Source organism: Capsicum annuum, chromosome 10 (genome assembly GCF_002878395.1).
Source record: "Capsicum annuum cultivar UCD-10X-F1 chromosome 10, UCD10Xv1.1, whole genome shotgun sequence".
NCBI classification, from domain to species: Eukaryota; Viridiplantae; Streptophyta; class Magnoliopsida; order Solanales; family Solanaceae; genus Capsicum; species Capsicum annuum.
The window spans coordinates 215050929-215075036 of record NC_061120.1 but is presented as its reverse complement, the minus strand read 5'-3'; the positions used below and the strand labels follow the sequence as shown (position 1 = coordinate 215075036).

The 24108-nt window shown below is 33.7% G+C and overlaps 3 protein-coding genes across 3 annotated transcripts; 1 reads left to right on the top strand and 2 right to left on the bottom strand.

Moving 5' to 3' along the window:
- The first annotated feature begins 484 nt into the window (after window positions 1–484).
- Window positions 485–6747, top strand: LOC107854574 (protein PLANT CADMIUM RESISTANCE 10). The gene is made up of 4 exons (XM_016699588.2): window positions 485–651; window positions 4411–4597; window positions 5058–5284; window positions 6271–6747. Exons 2-4 carry the CDS (start codon window positions 4435–4437, stop codon window positions 6442–6444), a joined length of 564 nt encoding a protein of 187 aa, XP_016555074.2. The 5' UTR covers window positions 485–651; window positions 4411–4434; the 3' UTR covers window positions 6445–6747.
- Window positions 6748–6974: 227 nt separating this feature from the next.
- LOC107854590 (probable inactive leucine-rich repeat receptor-like protein kinase At3g03770) lies at window positions 6975–12103 on the bottom strand. The gene is made up of 8 exons (XM_047397367.1): window positions 11862–12103; window positions 9866–11305; window positions 9599–9732; window positions 8900–9143; window positions 8581–8783; window positions 8432–8475; window positions 7618–7729; window positions 6975–7497 (listed from the first exon to the last, which is right to left on the bottom strand). Exons 2-8 carry the CDS (start codon window positions 11196–11198, stop codon window positions 7189–7191), a joined length of 2379 nt encoding a protein of 792 aa, XP_047253323.1. The 5' UTR covers window positions 11199–11305; window positions 11862–12103; the 3' UTR covers window positions 6975–7188.
- A 5757-nt stretch (window positions 12104–17860) lies between these two features.
- Window positions 17861–21779, bottom strand: LOC107854577 (probable arabinosyltransferase ARAD1). The gene is made up of 2 exons (XM_016699591.2): window positions 19948–21779; window positions 17861–18578 (listed from the first exon to the last, which is right to left on the bottom strand). The coding sequence occupies exons 1-2, from the start codon at window positions 20845–20847 to the stop codon at window positions 18024–18026; spliced, it is 1455 nt and encodes a 484-aa protein (XP_016555077.2). The 5' UTR covers window positions 20848–21779; the 3' UTR covers window positions 17861–18023.
- Between the last annotated feature and the right edge of the window lie 2329 nt (window positions 21780–24108).

Genomic DNA, 24108 nt, shown 5'->3' with positions numbered 1-24108 from the left:
TATAAAAAAATAGAATACAAATTGAAACACTTATTTTCAATCAATCATATATAACTTACCTTTTACCTCGTGGTTCCTTTTTTACTTATCATATTTTTTTATTTTTAGAGTTAAACGATATAAATTTTAATTTTAAAAATTAATCAAATCAACTCTCAGAATCAATTCTCAACAAAGACGATATACACTGGGTAATTTCTTCCCATCTGTTGTGATTGATATACCATAAAACTAGTTGGGATTTTGTGGAATTAGCCGAAGTACGCTCAAATTGGACCGAACACCACAGTTGTCAAAAAAAAAAAAGAAGTTAACTCTCAAAAAATAAAATATAAAATCAAAAGAGTACAAAGTTTTTACTTTTTTTTTTTACTAAAATTGAAAATTCACGCAAGTTGATTCGGACCTCGATTATTAAAAAAAAAAAAAAAAAAAAAACTCTCGAAAAAAAAAAATATTATAACCCGTGAGGGTGCAAGTTTTCACTTTTTATTTTTTTAGAAACTGAAAATTCATTTTATTTAAAATTCTCGGTTCTCTGGCGTCATTTGGAAACTATTCATTGATTTGTTTGTCGGTGAAGTTCATTTCCCGGCGATCTATTTTCCCGGCGAAATCCTCGTCGATCTCTTTCTCCGGCGACATCGAGCTGTAAGTTCCCTTCTCTTTGCCTTTTTTCCTTTCTCTTAACGAGCAAAAAAAAAAAAGAAAAATTGAGATCCGAGTAATATTGCATTGGAATAATGCTAATCAATTTTTACCCTTTGCCCATATTAATGATATTCATTGAGCGTATGAATGAATATTGTAATTGTAATTGTTTACATTTAATGTATACTATTAATTGTAGAGGTAAAATGGGAAAAATTAATTAATTCTATCCTGAGTTAGTAGGTGATCGACTAATATGGGATACTTATTTTTAGTAAGATGACCAACTAAAATGAGAGGGGATGGAGAGAGTAGCAAAATATAGCGTCATGAATTACAAATCATTTACCAAATCATAATTATTATCCATACAGCACAAATCCTGGTGTTTTTTTTGTTTTTTTTTTAAACTTGCACCGGGTGTCCGAGACTCTTCGAGCCCTGACTAATTTCGGGGGTGCACAGGCCCTCAGCAAGGAGTCTCCCGCAAGTGCACCATGGGTAATTCAGGGTTTCACCCAGTCCGATGGCACTCAGAAATTGTTTGCACCCAGCGGGTATCGAACTTGGGGACCTTGAAAGGGAGCACCCCAAAGCTCAAGCCAATTACCACCAGGCCAACCCCTGAGGGTTAGCACAAATCGTGGTGTTTGTGCTAGCTTTTACGCATGTTGAGTAATTCTATGTGATTTATTGCACCTCCTAGTGGCAACAAGTATTATGTAACTATGTATGGCTAGAACAAATGCGAAGAAGTTATTTACTCCCTCGTCCCAAAATAAGTGTCACCTAAGCAAAAAATATTTGTCAAAATATTAGTGTCACATTAGGAATCCAAGACAATAAATAGTAATGTTTTTCCAACTATACCTTTATTCTCCATTTTCTTATTACAAGATGCGGAAAGTGAGGTTGAGATGGTTTGGGCATGTGATGACGCGGCGCATGGATGCCCCAGTTCGGAGGTGTGAGAGACTCGCTATGGACAGTTTTAGATGGGGTAGAGGTAGGCCGAAGAAACATCGAAGGGAAGTGATTCGGCATGACATGATATGACCCTTGATAGGAAGGTGTGACAGATGCGGATTAGGGTAGAGGTTAAGTGGGTCGGAGTGCGTCCTTACTAGTAGGGTGGAGTGCTTTGTTTATCGATACATGTGTCTTGTAGTTTCTTATTTGTGGTGTTTTGGTAATGTTTGAGATTTCGGATAGATAGTTGATAGTATTACTCGGTGGTGTCTTTTTTCTTTTATTATTTAGTGGTGTATTACATCATTTTGTTGTTTATTTTTATGTTTTCTAGTTTGTTATATTGTTATTTGTCATGAGTCGGGGTCTATCGAAAACAACCTCTCTCTACTTCATCTGTGGTAGTGGTATGGATTGAATACACTTTACCCTCCCCAGACCCCACTTTGTGGGAATACACTGGGTATGTTGTTGTCGTTGTTGTTTCTTATTACTCCCTCCGTCTCATTTTAGTCGGGCACTTTCCATTTTACACGGTACGTACAAAATCATAAGTAAGATGGTTATTTTTACTAATTTATATTGAGGGATATCAAGATCATTTGTGGAAAATATACTCACATTAATTTTTTTAGGCTTCCAAAAAATATTAATATAGGATAAAATGAAAAAATATTAATTAGTTGTGTCTTGATTTAGTTAATGGACAAGTAATTTGAGACATGTAGTTATAGTAAAGTGACCACTAAAATGCGACAGAGGAAGTAGTGTTCAATTTGCTGGTAACATATATTAATTAGGGGTAATTTAGTAAATTAAACATTGTATTTATTGATTTCTTAGTAGATGTGATTTTTGCTTAAGGTGACACTTATTTTGAGACGAAAGGAGTAGTGTTTTTGTCTCTACTGGAATTTGAACCTAAGACCTCATAGTTCTCAAACTACTTGTTGATTTGCTTTGGAATATCCACCCCTTTGATTCAAACCATTCTATCCACACTAGTCTTTGGAGTTAATGCAGTATGTTAGAGCGCTTATAATTTTCTTCAGCAACAAATAGTTAATATCTAAATGGGTAATAGTTACCGATGAAAAGATCTGAATAGTTGCACCAAGGGTGTATTGATCAATGAAAGGGTTGAGAACCGCAAAAATATTAGGTGATTTCCTCATATGTCCAAGCTCTAGAGGATAGAGTTATCCAGTAATTGTGTTGATTGGAGGTAGTAGGTGTTTGGTGAAATTGTTGAGGTGCATGCAAGTTGGCGTGGACACCACGTTTACAAGGAAAAACTGCATAGCTAATAGTAGTTAATATTTCTAAATATCAACTTAAATCTTTAATCAACTAGTATTTTTAGTGATACGAGAGAATGCTTTAATTTGCACACGTTTGTATAATCCAGGAAGAGTCTGCTGACTTATTGGTAGCTGCAAGGGGTAAATAGAATAGAAGGAAATTACCGATCAGCTTTTAAAACTTTCTTTTTGAAGAGCATAACATCATTCTCTCGCATACCTTTCGTTTTTCCCGCATAAGATGAGTTTAACTGGGATAAATAATATTGTCTGTGAGGATTCATATAGTGGAGAGCCCTACTTGTTTGGGATTAGATGTGGTTGTTGTATTTGGTCATTACTTTATAACACAGCCTATCTGCTGAAGAATTTGAACTTAAATGAAATGATGGTTGATGATGATTTCACTTGAGTGTCAGCACTTGCTGATTAGGTCCACCCGGTTTGACTATGACATACTTACGTCTTTGATCTGGTTCAAATCGTTTCCGTCAAATAGAAGATTGTTGCTATTTTTAATATAATGTCCAGTGTGATATAACGCAAATATGTTGGCCAGTAACATCGGAACTCCTAAGTTAAGCATGCTTGGTTTAGAGTAGTACTGGGATAGATGACACCTTACGAAATCCTCGTGTTGCATCCCTCAAAAACATGCATATCATCTCCAAAAAATAAGTGGCAAGTAATGAATGTCCCAGAGTGAGTGTTTTAATTTCATAACAGATGCTTTCCACATGTGAAAGATTTTTCGCTTTTATTTTTATAACAGTGGTTGTTCAGGGCCTGCTTGCTTGTATGTGCCGTGAATATTCTACTATCTACATCCTCCTACCAGCACAAGTATTGTTATTTGCCCATACAACTTGAGTACATGGAAAAAAACAGCTAGTTGTTTTGTCTTTGTTAGGATTCAAACCCTCATCTCTTATGATCTTCCTTCCAATTCCACTGATGATAGGATACACCTTTGGATTTCAGAATTTTCACATTTTAAAACAAGCACTACGAAAGCTTCCTTTTGTATTTACTAGGTTTTAAAAAAAAGAAGTGCACAAATTGGGTGCAACCTTTTCTAAGGAACACCCATAATTGAAAGTTGCAGATTACTTAATTGTAAGCATTACATGATAAAATATTGTCATCCCTAGTGGAGCCAACCTGCAATGTGGTCAATCTACACATTGCTAAATTTTGTTGGTAGACACTTTCCAGTTTCACATCTTAGAATTGATTTCATAATTTTAAGCATCTTTCTTTTTATCTTTCCTGGCAATATCTGTTTTTTTTTTGTGTGTGTGTGTGGTGTTCTTTATTTTTTCTTTTTTTTCTTTTTTTTTTTAAAAAAATCGACGCCGGATGATTTAAGCTTCATCAGAAAGTAACTGTCCTTGATGGCTTCATGTAATCAGCGAACTGAATGGATGTTTATGCGTAACTCGCTTGTTCTTAATTGATGTTTTTGCTTTCTCTTGAATTTGTGCTGCAGGTTGCTGTTTACACCTAACTAATAATGGTGCAGAAGAATTATGCACCTCCACCATATATTCCTCTGGATCAGTCAGATGCAGAAGTACCACGAGTTTCTACCGCAGAAGAAAATCAACAGATCAAAAAAGATGACCATGCTCCATGGAGTTCTGGAATCTGTGCTTGTTTTGATGATCCACAGAGCTGTACGCTACTCTCTGCCCTTTGATCTTGCTTTATGAGAAGGGAAAAAAGTGAATGAAAGGTGCATTTTTGGGTAGTAAAATAAGATTCATGATTAATTATCCTCTTATCGTATTAGATGGAAAACATGATAAAACTCTGCGTTCACCAGATTATTTGCTATTTGTCCCCCCTTGTGGTCTGACTGTGTGTCATTTTCATGAAGTAGTAATGCAACTGCCGGAACTTCCAGAAATTGGTTTCAGCAGTGCCGATGGGCCTAGATCGATCATTCCTTTCTGAACATATAATAAGATGGATGTGTGATCGTGGAACTTCTCTTTTGAGGGTTAATTATGTGTCTTCGGATTTAAAATTTCAACACCTGTTTCTAAGCAATGGCTCTTCTGTCATACCGTAGGAATGACACTAGATGTTGGTTGACAACCTTGAGCTCGTGCTAATTGCAAATTTTGAGTGCAGGCTTTATTGGACTTCTTTGCCCTTGCTATCTGTTTGGAAAAAATGCGGACTTCTTGGGGTCGGGAACCTTGATGGGATCATGTACAACTCACTTTATTTTGTGGGCGCTTTTCAACACAATTTGCTGCTTCTTAACCGAAGGCATTCTTCTGGGTCTGCCTGGGTGCTTTGTTGCATGTTATGCCTGCGGCTATCGAAAGACATTGAGATCAAAGTACAATCTTCAGGTAGCCACTTCTGTTGTTTTGTTACTTATAGTGCACATGGATGAGAATATGGTTTAGCAGATTATCAATAGCTCTAGTCTATTGTTTCAAGTAGAAAGACATATTTGGAAAAATGAGTGAAGTTAGATTGCTTCATGTTATCATAGTTGTATCCCTTTTTTTCAAGTAATTAACCCCGTCCCACACCTCAACATGGCTTATGCATGGGAGACTAGTCTGATGTGCACACCTTTTTAGTATGTTATTTTACGTCAATGCACAGGTCTCTTTATTGTTGCAAGGAGGGCATTAGACTGCAGTTACAATAATAAAATGATACTAATCAAAGAAAAGAAATTATACTCTTAAAGAAATGAAAATTTGCTTCAGTTATGGTAAATTATATTGATATTGATGGCTATATTAAGACTTTATTATGGTAGTTTGAATTTGACCTTTACACTAAGAAGAAAAATCAAGCAGAAATGTCTTAGAATTTCACATACATTCTTTTATCAGATGTTACCCATAGAAGCTGTAAAAGATTAAAAAATTACAATGTGTGATTGTCTCATAGGATAGAAGATTATAATTTATACATTATTTGAACTAGTAATGGTGGGCTTCAGTTAGATAAACAATCAACAACTTGAAATCAAAAAAATTAGGACTCCATGTAGAAAGAGCACTGACCGCAGTTAGTTGTTCTGTTTAGTTTACATTGAGAAATTGTCCGAGTTGGAAATTTTAATGTGTTATTAAATGAGTTCGCAGCAGTTTATAACCAGTTAACCTCCATTGCATTTTCTTTCTTTACGGTGAATTCTTCACCTTCCTCTCTTCCTTAGCTCCCTTGCCCGGCCCCTTCCTCTGTTTTATAATAGAGTATATGATATGGTTCCAAGCCTGAAGAAGGGGACCACTTTTACCTTATAACAGAAAGATGCAAACTGCTTCCATCAGTTCGTCTGCAATTAACAATTTTAAATGCCCTGATATATATGCAGGAAGCTCCGTGTGGAGACTTTGCGACACACTTTTTCTGCCACTTGTGTGCCATATGCCAGGAGTACCGAGAGATCCGTGAAAGATCTTCAGATTCAAACTCATCTGATCTTAGCTTAGTGGTAGTTACAGCTCCTCCAGTTCAGAAAATGGAAACAGCTCCTGCAAACGAATAGATATTCTGTTTCTACTGTCCGAAAAAATCCATCTTTTCATTCTTTTATTTTTGGCTTATTATCGTCCACTTCTAATATAGGTTTCTGCAATATATGTCTCTCTTGTAATATCTCGGTACTCTATTAAGTTGTACTAGTTGACTGCTCACTCTGTATGCTCTCTGGTTGGGTTGGTATATACACAAGGAAATTGCTATGGCATCTGTTTGGTAGGAAGATGGTTTTATGAAAACTTACCTTTTTGTAAAAATTCTGCAAAGAAAATCATTGCTACATAAATTGTTTTTTTGCATTTGGTTTGATTAGTTACAGTGAAATGTGTCCAGTGCGGGCATCATATGTTACGTGTTTGTCGAGCACGAATCTGGATTAGTCGGAGCCCTAATGCGGGGACTGGATGCAAATGTTTAGAGTGTATATAACTTAAAATCCACTATTAAAAATAGTAGCACAGCCTTCTATTCTTTTCTGACATAAAAGGATAGAAGGGATGAGCCATTTCGATTATCTGTGATGAATGAGTCGAAAACTAGTTCAAAAACTTGATTGGAACTTGATGAAAACTCAAGTATTGTCAAGTTTGTCTATACAGAAAATTGTATTCTTTTCACTTTCACATGGCCTAGAGATATCTGCAAGCAGGCATGGACGGATCAATGTATGCTTTCAGTCCCAAACAGGTTAAGATCGGTCATATGAATTCCCATGTCTTCATTAGCAAGTTTTACGCTGGTTGCCAGCATACTACAACTCTCCTCCTCTACCGGGGCTATTGCTTTTGCGCGACAAGTTGGGTTTGAGGTTGTAGATGTGTGAGATTGGTGAGGCATCACTACTTGAAGAGTCCCTTCTCCATGCATCCTCAACTTGAGCAGCAAACTGCAAATTCCATATTACATCTTCAACTGAGGGCCTATCTTCTGCATCTTGTAACAAACACCTGCAGCATATCCCTATCATTGTCTTCAATGACTCGTCCGAGCACGAATTTCTAATTGCTGGATCAACCACATTCCTTGTTGATACTGCATTAGTCATTATGCTCTCTTGCAACTGCACATGGTATGAAGAGTAAAAGCGTCAAGATTGAGACTGTCATTGAGGATTCATATAATCGATCCTAACTTGTTTTACATTGAGGTATAGTTATTCATATAGTGGTTTAAGTTATACCTGATTTTGTATAACTGTCACTTCATTCTTGCTATTTATCTGCCTCCCACTAATTATCTCCAATAATATTACTCCAAAGTCATATACATCCACCTTTTCTTCAGAATTAGCCCTGTGAATTGCAAAATATTGAGCTAATATGTTAGTTAACCATGCCTACAACCATTGAGGGATTAGCAAAATATAAAGCTGATCTATTACTTAATCGTGTCTAATGCCATTGAGGTATTACCTATATTAGCTGTTTATTCAAGTTGGTTTGCAAGATTAACGACCCTCGTAAGAGATGCTATGTTGCTCGGACTCTTCAAAAAAGTCAATGGGTGCGTTTCGGATTCGCCAAAACTAGTGTATTTTTGGAGAATCCGACACGGGTGCAGCATCGGAAGTGAAGAGTCCGCGCAACTTAGAGGAGGTGGTCTTAAACTTTTGATCCTAAAGAATCCTCATAGCAAAAGTTGTTTGTATTGCTCAACTGTTTACGAGTCTACAACAACAACATACCTAGTGAAATCACACCAGGTGCGGTCTGGTGAGGGTAAAGTGTACGCAGTCCATACCACTACCTCGGATGATGATGTAGAGAGGAATTGTTTACAAGTCTATACAACTGAAAACTCATAATTCACTATCTGCAACTTTTTAAAATGTCCCGATCTTCTGTCTCACAGGCAAAACTAACTTATGTGCACACTACGACTAGAACTTATGCGCCGAGTTGGCAACAAAGATCATTTTCTTAAAGTTCTGTTAAGCGGGGACAGAAGTTCAAAACCATCCCTTACGGTGTCCTATTAGAACAGTTTAGACATACCTTGTACTCTTCAACTCCTTAGAACCACTAGATAAATTTTGAACCTGCAAATTTGAAAAGATAGTAGTGTCAGTCAAATTTGCAGGATAAACTTATTTTTTTGTATGTCAAAGATGACATATCCAACTTTGTTGAGTACATTATCCTACCTTTATATTCTCATCCAGAACAGGTAAATTATAGCTGTAAATCTTGGCAACAAAGTTCTGATCCAACAAGATGTCTGTTATCTTTATGTTATTTGAAAATATACCAGGTACAATTCCAGTATGCAAAAATTGCATTCCCCTTGCAACTCCTATAGCAGCTGCTATACGTTGTGTCCACGTTAGTCTTCGTTTAGCATGTGTATCTGCAAAACAGGATGGCGCGAAAAAGCAAACATCAAAGTCCTTATCTTGATTAGCTAAGCACATTATTTCCGTACCTGAAATCGATAAGAAGTATAAATGCTTGTTGAATAATTACCAGAGATCCAGCTTCTTAGGGTCCCATTTGGTGGTACATACTCAAAGACGAGGAATATACTGCTAGCACTCGAATCATCCAAGTAACACTCGAAGCAGTGTCCAAGAGTGCTGACTAGATGCTGATGTCTGAGTTTTGACATCAACTCGATATGATGTATAAAATTTTGACTGCTGTAGTTTCGTTTTGTTTTCAGGCATCTGATGGCAATGTATGAACCATCTTTCAGGTGACCTCTGTACATCTGAATCGAAAAATACAGTAAGTTTATGAGCCTTTGTCTTTCATACTTTGCCAACTCAGTCATATAATATATGTAGTTTTCTGTACTAGTTGTTACATTCGCTCAGATGGGAGTATCACATATGTGTGTGTACCCAATTAAGCAGCAGTTGTTTCTAGTAGACAAATGAACTCTGCTGGATCTCGGCGAAGAACTAGTATCACGTCATACCTATTTGATATCCACTCGTCTACTCAAATGATCGACTAGTAACATGATAAGGTATAGTTTAACATAATAGATTAAGAATCTAAGGTAACTGAATATGTGAAATAGGCTGCAAGACTCTTAACTCATTGATTGGTGTCAAAACAATGAAGGATATAATACCATGAAACATTCTGAAACGGACATTTAAGGATCTCAATATGACGTTAAGAAAGAAAAGTAAGGTACATGCTGATTCTTAAAGGCACCTCATCATCAGAACTGTTGCCTATAAAACTTGCTGCATCAAAGTTGTTTGTTGCCACCTTAAGCTCTTCCGATGAAAAGGTCCGATAAGATGGAAGGCTAAGTGATCCCAGCTTCATTGCTCGAGTAACATATTCTTGTAAACGGAGAAGAAAACCAAGGTGGCAAATTAGTTTCCGCAAGAGCATTCACTATGTTACCTTTTCAATCAACGTAGCGTGGGCCTAGTTAATTGATAGTGAATACAGAAAGAAGTAGAGGAATCTTACTTGCATCTGTGAATAACTTTGATGTATACGTATATGATGCATTTTCTACTATTGATCTTGTTGTCTTTCTCGGTGCAGCTATCTCTGCAAGAAATTTTCTGAACACGATAATAGTCGCACAAACAAGCACGACTCCACCAGTGATGCTACCACAAATGATCAAAGAAAGAACCACTTTTGAAGCTAGTTTTTGTTTATGATGAGGTAAGATACCAACAGCCAGTGCCTCATTCCGACAGAAAGAAAATGGATGTTGAGTTCTGTCTCCAGTTGATAAACAGTTGTTAGAGAAACGCACGACCCTGTGCTTAGGACCTGTCAGAAGGCAACTAGGTAATCTTCCACTCAACAGGTTAGTTGATAGATCCACAAAATCTAATCCGGCATTGCATTGATTATCTCCAAAAAGCATCCCCGTTAACTTGTTTCCTGCAACGTTGAGATAAGTGATCGATGGCAAAGATAGCAAATACGGAGGAAATGGCCCCATAAATTTGTTTGAAGAAATATCCATATGTTCAAGCTGATGGTAAGATTGAACTTTCCCCGGAATGCCTGCAGCGAACTTATTGTTCCTCAGCGCAATCCTTTGGATTTTGCTGCTAACTTGTGGAAATTTCGGTCCAAGAGAATTGTCTTCCACTTCTAGAACTTGAAGGTTTTCAACACCGCTAAGATCAGGCACATCACCAGTAAAATTATTCCTCGAAAGTCCAAGTACGCGAAGATTATGCAAATTTCCCAGTGTATCAGGTAAATGTCCTTCTAAAGAATTGTTCATCACACTCAAGACTGCCAAAACTACAAGTGAACCAAGTGCATTTGGGAGTCTTCCAGTGAATTTATTTCCATCAAGTATTAGAGTTTGAAGGCTCGTTAACGATGAAACTTCTCGAGGTATGTCACTATGAAAGAAATTTGAACTGAGATCAAGTATCTCCAATGATGAAAGTCTTGAAACTTTACTAGGCATTGGTCCCCATAAACCAAGAGAAAGTAATCTTACAACCTTCAAACTTGGAAGCTTAACAAGAGTAGTGACAAACGAATCGATCGAGAAATTCTCTGGTAACTTAGAATCCCCCTTTTCCCCTATTATATGAAGCTGAGTTATGTTTCCCTCATAGCAAACAACAGTAACAGTTGAACTTGGCTCAGTGCTACAGAAATCAGTGTCATTGTTCCAACTACTCAAAACATTTGGATGGTTCAGAAGATTTTGGATCCTTAATAGTGTCTTTGCTTGTGACGATTGGAGTTGCTCAGATAAGCATATTGAGAGCAATAAAACAAGCAAAAGTAGAAAATTTTTGAGTCCTAAATGGTTTTCCATCAGCAAAAAGCACTAAAAAAGACTCAGAAATTTACACTTTTGAGCTTTCTTGGAAACACTCTAGTTGCATCAGAACATAGGAAGTTGCCACTTCTTCACTAATTCAGCTGAAATTCCAATAAGCCAACATTAAAGAAAATGCAAACACTAATCAAGAAATTTAGAGGAGAAAAGTTACAAAAGCAAAAAGACACCCCCTACCCCACCACCCCCAAAACCACAACCACCAAATCCAATCCAAGAAAAGATGAATCTTGATAAATACAGTGCACATTAGTGCAACGTATCACCATCCTTATCCTTCAAGATAATCAATCACTTCAAAATAAAAGTAATACTCAGCTCGTTTCAATTTAAGTGTCTTGCTTTCCTTTTTAGTATGTCCATATTTAGTAAGTTTTTCAATTTCAGCATCCTACGTGTCAAGCTTAAGACCACAACATTTAAAGGATGACACAAAGTTTATGTCTTAAACTTCATGAGCAGTCAAACTAAGACACTTAAATTGAAACAGTTGAATGCTGCAACTATTTTACATTAAGCAGCACAACTAATAAAGCTTCATGGAGTAATAATGCAGACATTTATACACACAACTAAAAGGAAAAAAACAAAAAAGACTAATCAAGAATCTTGAAAGCTTATAGTCTTGAGAAGTATTACCTGTTAACTTCAAGAAAACAGAAGGAAGGAAAAAAAAAACATGAAGCCCTTCAAATGAGTAAAACATTATATGCTCTTGTTTTTTTTTTTTAACAGATAACTTGAGAGACAAACTTCACCAACTAATGTTATTCTAAATGATTATCAAGAGACTTAATTTATTTTTTTTACATTCTACTCAAGAGTATATACAGTACTAGAAATATTTCTAGTCCTTATGAAGAGTAAAAAAAAAAAAATGAAAAATCTGAATCTTGACTGACATACTAAGGCTGCAAAGATGTGACAGTTAATGAACACTAGATATGAAATAAAACAACCATGTTGGTCCCAAAAAATAAAGTGTCTTCTATTGTTAATTGGGAAAAGTGTGCGCCATTTTTTACCGTATTTAATTGTCATATATTTGCCCCTTATCAAACTTCTTTTTTTTCACGCATTCAATGTGCGTGAAATACATGCAGTGATTCAAGTGTCAAATATATGTCAGTTAAATATGGTAAAAAATAGTTTATGGGTGTCATAGCACCCCGCAAATTTCAAGATGCATAACTGTAAATTTCGTCAAAGTATTTGTATTTTTCGCACCTTTTTCCCATTGTTTTTCGTTATTTGGGGCATAATAAAGCGTGTTTTTATATAATATTATTCCGTTTCAATTTGGTTCTCCTATTTTGACTTGATCACGGAATATAAGGTCAAAAAAAAAAATTAAATTTTGTGGTTACAAATTGAAAGATATCAAATGTATCAAAATATTCTTTAATCATGTTATCTTAAACTCGTTATGTGGAACGTTGAAATTAAAGAGTTTGTTCAAAATGAAAAAAGAGATATTTTTTTAAAAAGTATGACAAATAAATTACTTCTTTCGCTCCATATTAGTTGGTCATCTTGTTAAAAATAGTTGTCTCATGTCAGTCGTCTATTTTACTAAATCAAAAAATATTAATTAAATTTTAATAAAATTATCTTTTTATTTATAATTTTTTAACATGCGTGCAAAAAAAATGAAGAGAGCTGGGTAGATTTTTTACTGACTAATAAATAGTAAAAAAAATGAAAAGAAAAAGAAAAGGATGAATGGAAATTATCCTCTGTAGGACTCAAGAGTATTTGTTTTTGCATAAAAGAATTAAAAAGAAATAAGAAAGAGACATTATTTATATAGGACATGATGCATATTCAATTAATAGGAATGTGACCTAAGAAATGGGATGACGAAAGATACGGATTAAAATAGAAGGTTAACGAGTAATAGATTGTTGTCTCGCTTGTCCTTAACTTAATAACTAAACTTTCCCTTGTCTTTATCCTCTTGTTCTGAGCTTGCCACCTATCGAGCCGAACAGAGCCTTTCGTCTTAGGTGCGATAGTTTCGCTCTTAACTCTCATTATTTGAGAAAAGCATAGAAAGAATTCCCTCATCCCAACTCGACGTATCTCTCCGATACAAAAAATCGAACAATTTCTATTCTTACTAACCTTTTTCTATTCTAGTAGTCCTAGTTTTACCTATTTAGTTTCCTATATGTCTTTTGATTTTGTTACTCGGTGTTGGTTCTTGTACTTTGATTACTATGTTATTCTCTGTGGCTTCTATTCTTTTGAAGAATGCTTTGATAAATTTATTTTTTTTATAGTATTTTGTCATGACATTTCACTTCCGCTATTTCTTTTTACAACCTGCTTCGAAATGATTTTTTATTTTTAATCAAGAATGTACATATATTTTATCCTTTCGAGATCCTGCTTGGAAATACACTGAATATGTCATTGTAAAAAAGAGATACTATGATTTTCCAACTAAGCTCATTTTGACAGTCTGATTCCCTAGAAAAAAAAAAATTGATACAAGATTTTTTGTTTTCCCTTAAATTTTCTCTTCAACCAAAAAAAAAAATTTCAACTTATTTACTTTTCCTTTCCCTTCAATGCCAAACAATGCCTATTCTGTTCGAAATTCTCAAAAATGTTGTTATATTCGTGTTGATCTGATCGAATCTTTCAAAAGTGAATTGTTTATGAAGGATCAAAGATGCATATGATAATCTATATCAATAATCTATAATCTATTAAAAGTGTGAAGACCTTTAGAAAAGTGATTTGAACTTTTTGCCCTTCATTAAAAAAAAATTCAATAAACAAAATCGTCTTTTTCACCTTTTTTCTTCAATTAATTAATATCTATAATCTATAATATATATATATATATATATATATATATATATTAAAAGTGTGAAGACGCTTAGAAGAGTGATTTAAACTTTTTGCCCTTCATTAAAAAAAATTCAATAGACAAAATCGTCTTTTTCACCTTTTTTCTTCAATTAATTAATAGATTAAAAAAATGATTACTATTGTCGTATAAATGGAGAAAAAGAAGGTTTTCTACCAAAAAAAATTGGTAACTATTTATGGTTAAGCTAAAGGGGGAAAAGGTTTTCTACGCCAAAATTAAAAGAAAAAAGTCGGCTCTTAATTTTGCTATTGTAATTTTATGGAAAAAGAAGTACTATAAAAATAATGAACATATGAAAAAATTTACTAAAATATTAATTAGTATCCTTTTTGGTTTATAAAACCTCTACTTCTATAAAAGGTACTATTGTAATTTCAGATTCTTCTTCATCAATGTTACTCAATTTGCTATTATCGTATTGTTTTGTGGTAGTTTAAAAGTTAAAGATGAATGTTGATCAGTTTTGAAACTCCGGGATAATACCTATTTTTCAATTACAAAAAATAAAAGTTTATAACATCTATGTTTTATATATATATATATATATATATATATGTTTTCAAACATTTTTGTCATACAATATCTCACTTCATCCTCGTAACTAATTAATTAATAGACTTTTTCTATGTAAGTAATTATTCACCTATAAAGGTAACTGCATTATTAATATATAGTAGTTCTTTAATTGTTCGTACGATTAGATAACCAATAGATAGCAGTCAATTCATATCAATTAAGTTTGCAAATTTAGTTTTGATTTAATTTCATTGCCAGAAGGGTCAAAATGAGAAGTTTGAATGAACTATTACTATCGAAATTACATTGTACAAGCAAAATCGTTTTAAAAAGATATATTTTTATTTTTTTTTTTTTTCCATCCGGTGTTTGATACCCACAGTGGAGCCCCGACTAAACCGAATCGTGTGTTGCAGGGCCCATTAGGGGGACTCAAATTCGAGAACTCTGGTGAAGGGTGGAGCTGTCCCAACACTGCACACGACTTATTTACGTAAATATTATTTTTTTTAGATTACTATTTAGATTTTGAACTTATATTTAATGTATCTACTATCACAAAAATACATCTGTCATTCATTTCATTTGATTCAAATACTGAATAAAAACAAAAAATTCACATGCTATAAAAGCTCCACCAAAGTAGAAGTGTCCAATCAACCTTTTTGGCTTTTCAACAGCCAATTATTAAAATTAACAGAAATTGAATTATTATTAGTATTGTCATTTATAAAAGACTATATATCATATTCTTTAGATACTTTTTTATTTTTACAAAAAATAATGGTCCATTAACACCTTTCATTCCTTTTTCTTATCAGCTTTCATTTTCATCAATTGAACCACCAACACCAAGTACCAACAAATGAAAAATAAAGTGAGGGGACTATCATACAACTGTTCAACAAAAAAAAAAAAAAAACTTAATCGATAAATACAAGACGTGTGTTTTTCAATCGTAAATTTATTATTTAATTACGAGTAACTAATATGTATTTTTAAGTTAACTAAGCGGATATGTAAAAAAGTTCTTTATTTTTTGTTACTTTATGTGTAATATTTCAATTCTTACGACTTGTTCAAATTGGTTATTCTTTATGTAGCGAAATAATCTGATTACAAGTAAATATTTATCATTTAAACTCTCAAGGTTAGTTGGAAATTCATATTCTTTGTTGAAAAAAATGTCGTTATTAAAAATTGAAATTGTTAGCCCAATAATACAATTTTATTTGCAAAATAGTCAATTGACAATCATTTCTATAGTCTCAATTGCTTGGTAAAATAGGAAATGCCACTAGGGTGTGTTTTGTATGAAGAAACATATTTTGTAAAAAATTTTCGTATTTTGATTATACAAAAAACAAAAATAAGTTACTTTAAAAATAAGAAAATAACTTACTCTTTTATTTTCTTACGTGATTTTTCAAGTTCATTATCTCCTCGATCTCCACAATCAACCCGCACCTTTAATCGTCCCACCCTTGAACCCCCACCCCCGCCCTCATAGTATTTTGCTACATTCTCCGTTCTCTTTTATTTGCAGATTCCTTAAGAAATAATAAATGAAGTGCATATTTTATCTTGATATTCATATTAATTGGCGTATAATTTTTCATGGCCTTTAAAATAATTTGGAGTGAGAAGTTGATGTTAGGAATGAAGTGGAAAAAAATTGTCTTTCTCTTGATATGCTAAGATGTACAAGTAAAAGTAAAACCAAGTAGATCACACATAAATACTTCTGAAATATTTTCTTAGTTCATTTTTACTTGTCCACTATACTAAAATTAGATGTTCAACAATATATCTCCTCCATTCCTTTTTAATTGCTCCTTTCATCTTTCAATAATAATCTGATTAAAAACTTTCTGTACACTTGTTCAAATTATCAAGATCATTAAAGAATTTATTTTAATGTATTTAATTAATCCATGCCAACTTGATGACAAATATGAATTGAAATTGATGACAGTAGAGAACTTTTCATATACCTGAGCAGTGAAAATACGAATTGAAATTGAATGTGATTTTTTAAAAAAAAAAATCCCATAAATGTCACTTCATTTAAATATAATTTGTTGATTTGAAATGGGTACAAAATTTAATCAAGGATATATTGCTAAAATTGCTTTTACTTTTATAAGAGTTAAGGGTTTATTAAGTACTGTGTCCAACTTAAATAGAGCGACTAAAAAGGAATGAAGGGAGTAATATTTGTCTAGTTTGAAAAATCAATAGATAATTTACTATTTTTATCCATTTTACTCTAAGTTATTAATCATAGTCTTTAAGCAATACATTTCTCCAAACATCGAGTTAATTATATCCGAAGGGTGATATGATAAAATTACACTCATAATTTAGTGTTTCACTGTTTCTTTAACATGTATGTCAAATTAATAGTGGATAATTATTGATGAACAATGGTTTTACATTTTTCTTTATACCAAACACACCCTAATTTATAATTTCATTGGAAATGATTTATTGTAAGATCCACAAAATTTAAATGTGAAAGTCAGATAATCAATGCCAAGCCTAGTATGTCGATATATTGTTGCTGAAGAAGTATGGAATATAAACTTTCTTGGATATATAAACACTAAACATTTTAATAGCTAGATTGTCTCACATCGGAGCGGAGGCGAATTCAAGATTTTAACTTGATCATTTCAATCATTAAGGTTCTTTAACATTTGTTTCGACGTTAAATATAACCCTCCTTCATGTGGACCTATTATTGGCTATGTAAAGCAATGATCAGTGACGGAGCTAGAATTTTCACTAAGGAGATTCACAAGTGAATATATGAACTAACCGAAGGAGGGTTCGACATCTACTATATATACATAAAAAATAATTTTAACCGTATACAAATAGTATAATTTTCCGTCGAAGGAGGTTCGGATGAACCCCTATCCCAAGTGTAGTTCCGCCCCTAGCAATGACGTAGCCACGTACAATAAAGGGTGATCAATTGAACACCCTTCCTCGAAAATTTACCCTGTTTATATACATGCATATTACATTTTGAACATCCTTAGAGAAAGTCTTGACTGTTATCGATCCTAAGCCGGAGGTCTATCGGAAACAGCCTCTCTACTTCACCTGAGGCAGTGGTATTGTCTGCGTACACTTTACCCTCCCCAGACCCCACTAGGTGGGAATACACTGGATATATTGTTGTTAGAGAAAGTCTTGGAATCAAAGTTCATAGAGATGAAGGTAAACAGATGAAAAATAAATGAATGAACAAATTGATCAATTGATTTCTTAACTGATACATAAAAATTACAACTTTTTTTTTTCTCTGTTACTATAAACTGTTGTTTGCAAACATTAGTTATGTTCCAAAACTGTGTAAAAAATTTCTGCTGTTGTTGACAAAACATTCAAAATCCTTACAAAATATTCTTTGGCAAGGGAAATGACTTCATCCCTTCTTCCTTCGAAACAGGTGATCGAGAATATCTCGCGGATTTATGCACCTTAAAATTGATAGCAGGAACCTTACGAGCGATAGCTTGCCAGATCATTTGAACAGCATCGTTGTCCTTGGAAGGATATCGATACTCAAACATATTTTCGATCTCTTGTAACCTTGTCCACATTCTAGTCCACTCTTCTTTCGTGATGCTCCTGATGAAGTTTATGACGAAGTTTTGTTTGAGAGCATCTGCTGTACGAACGAATATGCAGAACTCTGTATAGTCGAGAACATCTTCATACGGAAGCTCTATGTCGTCGCTAATGATGACTGGTACACAGTGACTTGCAATAGCATCAAAGAGACGGTTTGATGAAGGAGTGTCACCCGCGATGTTAAGGCAGAATTTAGAAGAGTGCATACCGCTTGTTGCTTGTTTTACTCCGCCTTTTAGTATACTTCCAAAGGAGAAGTGAACGTCTTTCTCATCTTTCAGCATATAGAATAACTCTTGTCGAACAGTTCCACCCTGAAGACAAAAAACGCGTAAGACTTAGAAACGAGAGAAATGAAACATGGTTACTACAACAACATACCCAGCGTATTCCCACAAGGTGGGGTCAGGGGAGGGTAAGTGTACGCAGTCCATACCACTACGTCAGATGAAGTAGAGAGACTGTCTCCGATAGAACCCCCGCTCAGGACAGATAACAGTATAACCAACAAACAAACAGAAAACATAAAAGCATACAACAAAAATCGGATAACATACCGCTAGATAATAATGAACACACGACACCCACAAGGTAATACTATAAACTATCTATTCGAAATCGAAGACAACACCGAAACACCATTAACAAGCAACTACAGGCGTAGATACAAACAAAAGCATACTATGTATCACAACGTTAATCTGGCTTGGCAATTAAAAGAACCAAACTTCAGCTCGCGCATCTACACTTTTACTACAGAGGTTGTCTGGTAGATACTTGTATAAATAGTGAAATAAAATCGGGTTAACGTTCAACTAATCTAATCCAGATTAAAAGCTTTCAACATGAAGATAGCAAATCAACTAGATCCACAATGTTCAATCCATGAGTGCAGATTGAACGTTGTGCAGAAAAACATGTCAAGAGATACAGAGTATAGCTTCGTCAAAATGAACTGAAACAAGATTCAGATACAGAAACATTCTACTTGGAAGAATATATGTACACAAAAAGCACTAGATAAGCTATCAGTTGCCCGTTTATGCAGTGTAAGACTCGAACAACATATATTTAGAACATGTCACACCAAATTACTGCAATCTTTCTAACCATACTGCTAAATTTGTATTTCACTAATCAACAAAATGGACATGGACGGGAAGGACTCTTTTGTAATCCCAAGTTTCCAACACAGCTCTCTGAAAAATGAAGTGGCAACCTTAAGAAATGCACAAACTAAATGCATCTTTGCGAGCAAGGTACATTTACAAAACCTAAAGACATAGTACTACCTATTCCATCATTCTAACCATATTAATTCTTGTACCTCCAACAAAACTTAGGTTCGAGATGCTAAGTTCCAATACGATTCTTCAAATTCTCACCTAAAAACGCTATTCTGCTCGTATTACCTCATCCCCTCACAAATTATCTAGCTTCACATGATCCAATTTAGCACCCGACCCCAACCCGAGCCCCTTCTCATTATATATTGATCCAACTCCTCCCTTGCCCTTCGAAATAAATATACACCATATCACAGATAGAAATTATTTGGGCCTCAATAGCTTCCTAAAGTTTCTATTAACAAACAAATGATATTGTGCACTAACACAAACATATAATCTGAAATTCAGAAATACTCCCAAGTAATGGAAGACTACATGAACAGAAATAACTTACATCTTTTCTGTATATAGCTCCCTGGAAGTAGAGCAAAATTGGTCGACTATCAAAATCAGAAGTGTCATTGTCATAGTTCTTGATTACATGCTTGTAAGGTGCAATCACATCTTTTTCAACGTTAGCTACCGTGGGAGGATACCTACCAAAGTCGGAAAGTATGAACATTGCAGGCCACAACTTCATTCTTGCATCCAAAAGACTATTTGGATGGTGTGCAAGAATTATATGGTCTTTTCCACCCGATCTTTTCCATTCCTCTTGTTCTGTCAAAAAGGCAACTAATTTTCGCTGGAGCAAGACATTTGTGATTCTTTTCTGTGGTGGCTTAACCTTTGAAAACCGATTATAGCAAACCGATGAAAAGAAAGGAACAAATATAACATCAGCTTCACTTGAATTATGCACTCTTATAGCACTCCGACCATCCAAATTGTCAGTAAATTCAGACAACAAAAGATCCAATGTCAACCAATACTCTATACTATGCTGCACGTTTAGTCCACCTGGATAATGAGGAACCATTTTCCTGATATCCGGCCAGATTCTCTTTCCCTCGGCCTTCCATCCCAAGAGTTCAAAATGAAATTGCGGGGGCAAGTCATACATAAAAACTTTGAGGATTTGTTTACTAGGATTGCACTTAAGCAAATCATACTTATTAAATGTTCGTTCGTTAGAAACATAATCACTTTCAGTACGAGATTGTGGATAACCTTCTTCAGACAAAGCAAGAATCTTGGACTTGGGTAATACATTGAGGTAAAATAAGTGATGCCTACCAGTTGAACGCATCACAAATAACAACGATAACATAAAAAATATCGAAGTGATTGAAAACATACTAAATAAGGATTTTCGACCAAAAAATCCCAACGAATGTACATTTCTCTCTGCCATTGCAACACTCTAAATCATCAAATAACAACTAACACATCCTACAAGCTACCATTAACCATTGTTGCTCCAAAACTACCATCAATCTTTTCAACAAAATTAGACCATTAAAACAGATCACGTGATAATATCCAAGAACCATTCAATTATTCATTCTAAATGAAACTAAACAAAACTCCTACATTAAGCTCACACCAAAAATCAAATCTTTATCCTTTCCATCAACATTAATCACACTTTACCATACAAATAAATCAAGATCAACCTAAATCAAACACCCCTTTTTCTTAATCAATATCTAAATCCAATGCAGACCCTTTCCTCAAAACTCCTACATTAACTCACACCAAAAATCAAATCTTTATACTTTCCCTCAACATTAATCACACTTTACCATACAAATAAATCCAAGATTAATCTAAAACAAACACCCCTTTTACTAACCAATAGCTAAATCCAATGCACACCCTTTTCTCAAAAATCAAATCTTTATCCAAGATTAATTTCAAACAAAGACCCCTTTTTGTTAAACAATATCAAAATTCAATGCAGACCCTTTTCTCAAAACTGAACCAAATCAAGATTGGTAAAAAACAGCAGGAAGAAAAAATCAAAATCAAGAATGGGTTTTTTTCTTTATCAGCAAGAAAATTTGTGTATGGAGCTGAATGTGGGAAAACAATAAGCCAAGAAATGACAACCCCAAATCAAGAAAATGAAAATTTGACTCAAATATTAAGAAAAAAAGTATGAAAAGAAGAAGAAATGTACATACAACACAGAGAGGAAAAGGGGTTGAAGTGGAAACAAAAGGACAAACAGGTGGAGATTGATAGAGCAGTTGCACCAAATACAAAAGTGTCACTTCCCTTTGAACCGTTCTTAACTTCTTTTGTCATTTGGTGGAAAATTTGTACTCCCTCGTTTCAATTTGGTTGTTAGTATTGTCTTTTTTAGTCTATTTTCAAAAACTTAATATAAATATATTGGGTAGTGTTAGTTATTGTTATTGTAATAAAAAAAAAAATATAAACAAATTGATAAATTAAAGCTTTTGTTATGTGCAGTTACAACTTGTCGAGGATATAATTTTCGATTAAAACGTGTGGAGAATGCGAATTAGGATAAAAGGTTAGTGGGTAGGAATGTGTTAATAGGGAAGAGTGCTCTGTTTGTATTTGTGCATGTAGTTTTGTGTTCTTAGTGTTCTGAGGATGTTTGTGATCTCGAGTAGACAGTTTATAGTATTACTCGGTTGTTATCTTATTTCTTTTATTTCTAGCAATGTGTTATTCCATTTTGTTATTTATTTTTATATTTTTTGTGGTTGTACTGTTATGTGTCCTTAATCTGGGGTCTATCGGAAACAACATATCTACTTCATCTATGACATAGTGGTATTGTCCGCGTATACCTTATCCTCCCCAAACTCCACTTTATGGGAATACACTGAATATGTTATTGTTGTTGTTGTTGTTATGTACGGAATCCAAAGAAACATCAAATTATAAGAATATATTATGCACAGTCTTACTTTATGTTACGGCAAGAGGTATGTTGTTATTGTTATTGTTACGTGCGGAATCTAAAAAAACATCGAATTATAAGAGTATATTATGCGCAACCTTATTTTATGTTACAAGTTACAACAATAAATTGTATTCACGACTAGACTTGTGATCCACTCATATGGCAACAAAGTTGTAGTTTGTTTCAAATTTTCTTTTTGACAATACTTTATTTCTAACTTTTACGCGCATGATTGATGTCAAGAAGGGTCAAGGAGTTCATCAAAAAGCAAAAATTATATTTATATGTGATTACAATTATTTGTTACGTATATATATATATATATATATATATAGTAGATATTGAGTTTCTTTTAATTATTCATAGTTACGCCAATTATAATTTCGCCACTGTTCACTTGACATTTTTAAAATCATAAAATTAAAAAAATACTTTATCACATCTTACATATATTTAGTTTAAATTAACATAATAAATAAAAAAATATCTTTTAAAATTTTATGGGAATCAAATTAAAAAACAAAGAGATACTCTGAAAGCAGCGAAAGAATAGCTGAAAGTGGAATCTCTGAAGAAGCCATCAGTCTTTTGCTGACAACTTTTGTTTTTAGTTTAAATTAAATTCCTCTTTTGTTTCCAATTTTCAACATAAGTTCAACAGACGTGCAATATGAGTTTGTAATATGTGATTTGCAAATAAAAATATTATCAAAAAAAAAAAAAAAATCATTCTTTTTAAAATGAAGTAATTTATTTAAACTGTTAATTAGAGATTAAAGTTAATGTAAGGTTCACGAGCAGATCTCAAAATCTGGATCTCAAAAAGCAAAATAGTAACTTAATTTTTTCTGAAGAAAAACTTATTAAACGTTACTCTCTTAGGTAACAATTTACGGGTGGGCATGGTACGGAATGATACGGTATTTTAAACTTTGGTATTGTAACTTCGGTTTTCGGTATCTAAAAGAACAATATCATTACCATAACAAATTAGTTCGGTATAGTTCAGTATTCCTAAATTCGGTTTTGGTATTTTACGGTATGATAATTCGATAATCATACTTTATTTGATTTCGACTTTACATATATTTATATACTATAACTTTAAACGTTAAAAATGTCTCAATCATATCAAACTAATTACTATCATTGTTAATCAATTAGACAAAAAGAACATTTTAATCACAATTGAATAGTCCAAGATGCAAACTCAGAACAACATTACCTAAACTTAAGCATAGTACTACTAAATAATAAGCTTTCTAAAAATTTATTTCTGAACAAAAGTTACTTTTTATATTCAATTGGCTAATGAATGATATATAAATATATTTAATAATCTTAAATATAATATATATGGGATTTATATATTATTAAAAAAATTCGGTGCGGTATACGGTATTTCGGTATGTATTGCATAAAAACCAAATCCCGTATCAAATACCAAAATAATTTAAAACTCCTACCAAATACCATAACATCCATACCTTAATATAAAAAATTTCGGTTTTGGTATGATATTCAATATATACCATACCATGCCCACTCCTAGATAACGTAAATAAAAGGATAAATAAACTACGAGAATAGAGTTGATATCTTTCTCTCCATATTTTCCTATCTAAGGTTATGTCTTCGAGGAGTGAAGCGCGCTTGCATGTGCATGGGTTCATAAGTTTCAAATTTTGGGAAAATACATTAATTGCCCCTTAAAACTTGTCCTACAAGTGATCT

Coding starts and splice junctions, on each gene's coding strand:
- LOC107854574 (XM_016699588.2), top strand. CDS start 4,435: ATGGTGCAGAAGAATTATGCACCTCCACCATATATTCCTCTGGATCAG. Junction 4,598..5,057: donor TTTTGATGATCCACAGAGCT/GTACGCTACTCT, acceptor TTTTGAGTGCAG/GCTTTATTGGACTTCTTTGC. Junction 5,285..6,270: donor GATCAAAGTACAATCTTCAG/GTAGCCACTTCT, acceptor ATATATATGCAG/GAAGCTCCGTGTGGAGACTT.
- LOC107854590 (XM_047397367.1), bottom strand. CDS start 11,198: ATGGAAAACCATTTAGGACTCAAAAATTTTCTACTTTTGCTTGTTTTA. Junction 9,144..9,598: donor GCAACAGTTCTGATGATGAG/GTGCCTTTAAGA, acceptor TTTTCGATTCAG/ATGTACAGAGGTCACCTGAA. Junction 8,476..8,580: donor TTCTGGATGAGAATATAAAG/GTAGGATAATGT, acceptor TCAAATTTGCAG/GTTCAAAATTTATCTAGTGG.
- LOC107854577 (XM_016699591.2), bottom strand. CDS start 20,847: ATGGCAGAGAGAAATGTACATTCGTTGGGATTTTTTGGTCGAAAATCC. Junction 18,579..19,947: donor GAGCTATATACAGAAAAGAT/GTAAGTTATTTC, acceptor TTTTGTCTTCAG/GGTGGAACTGTTCGACAAGA.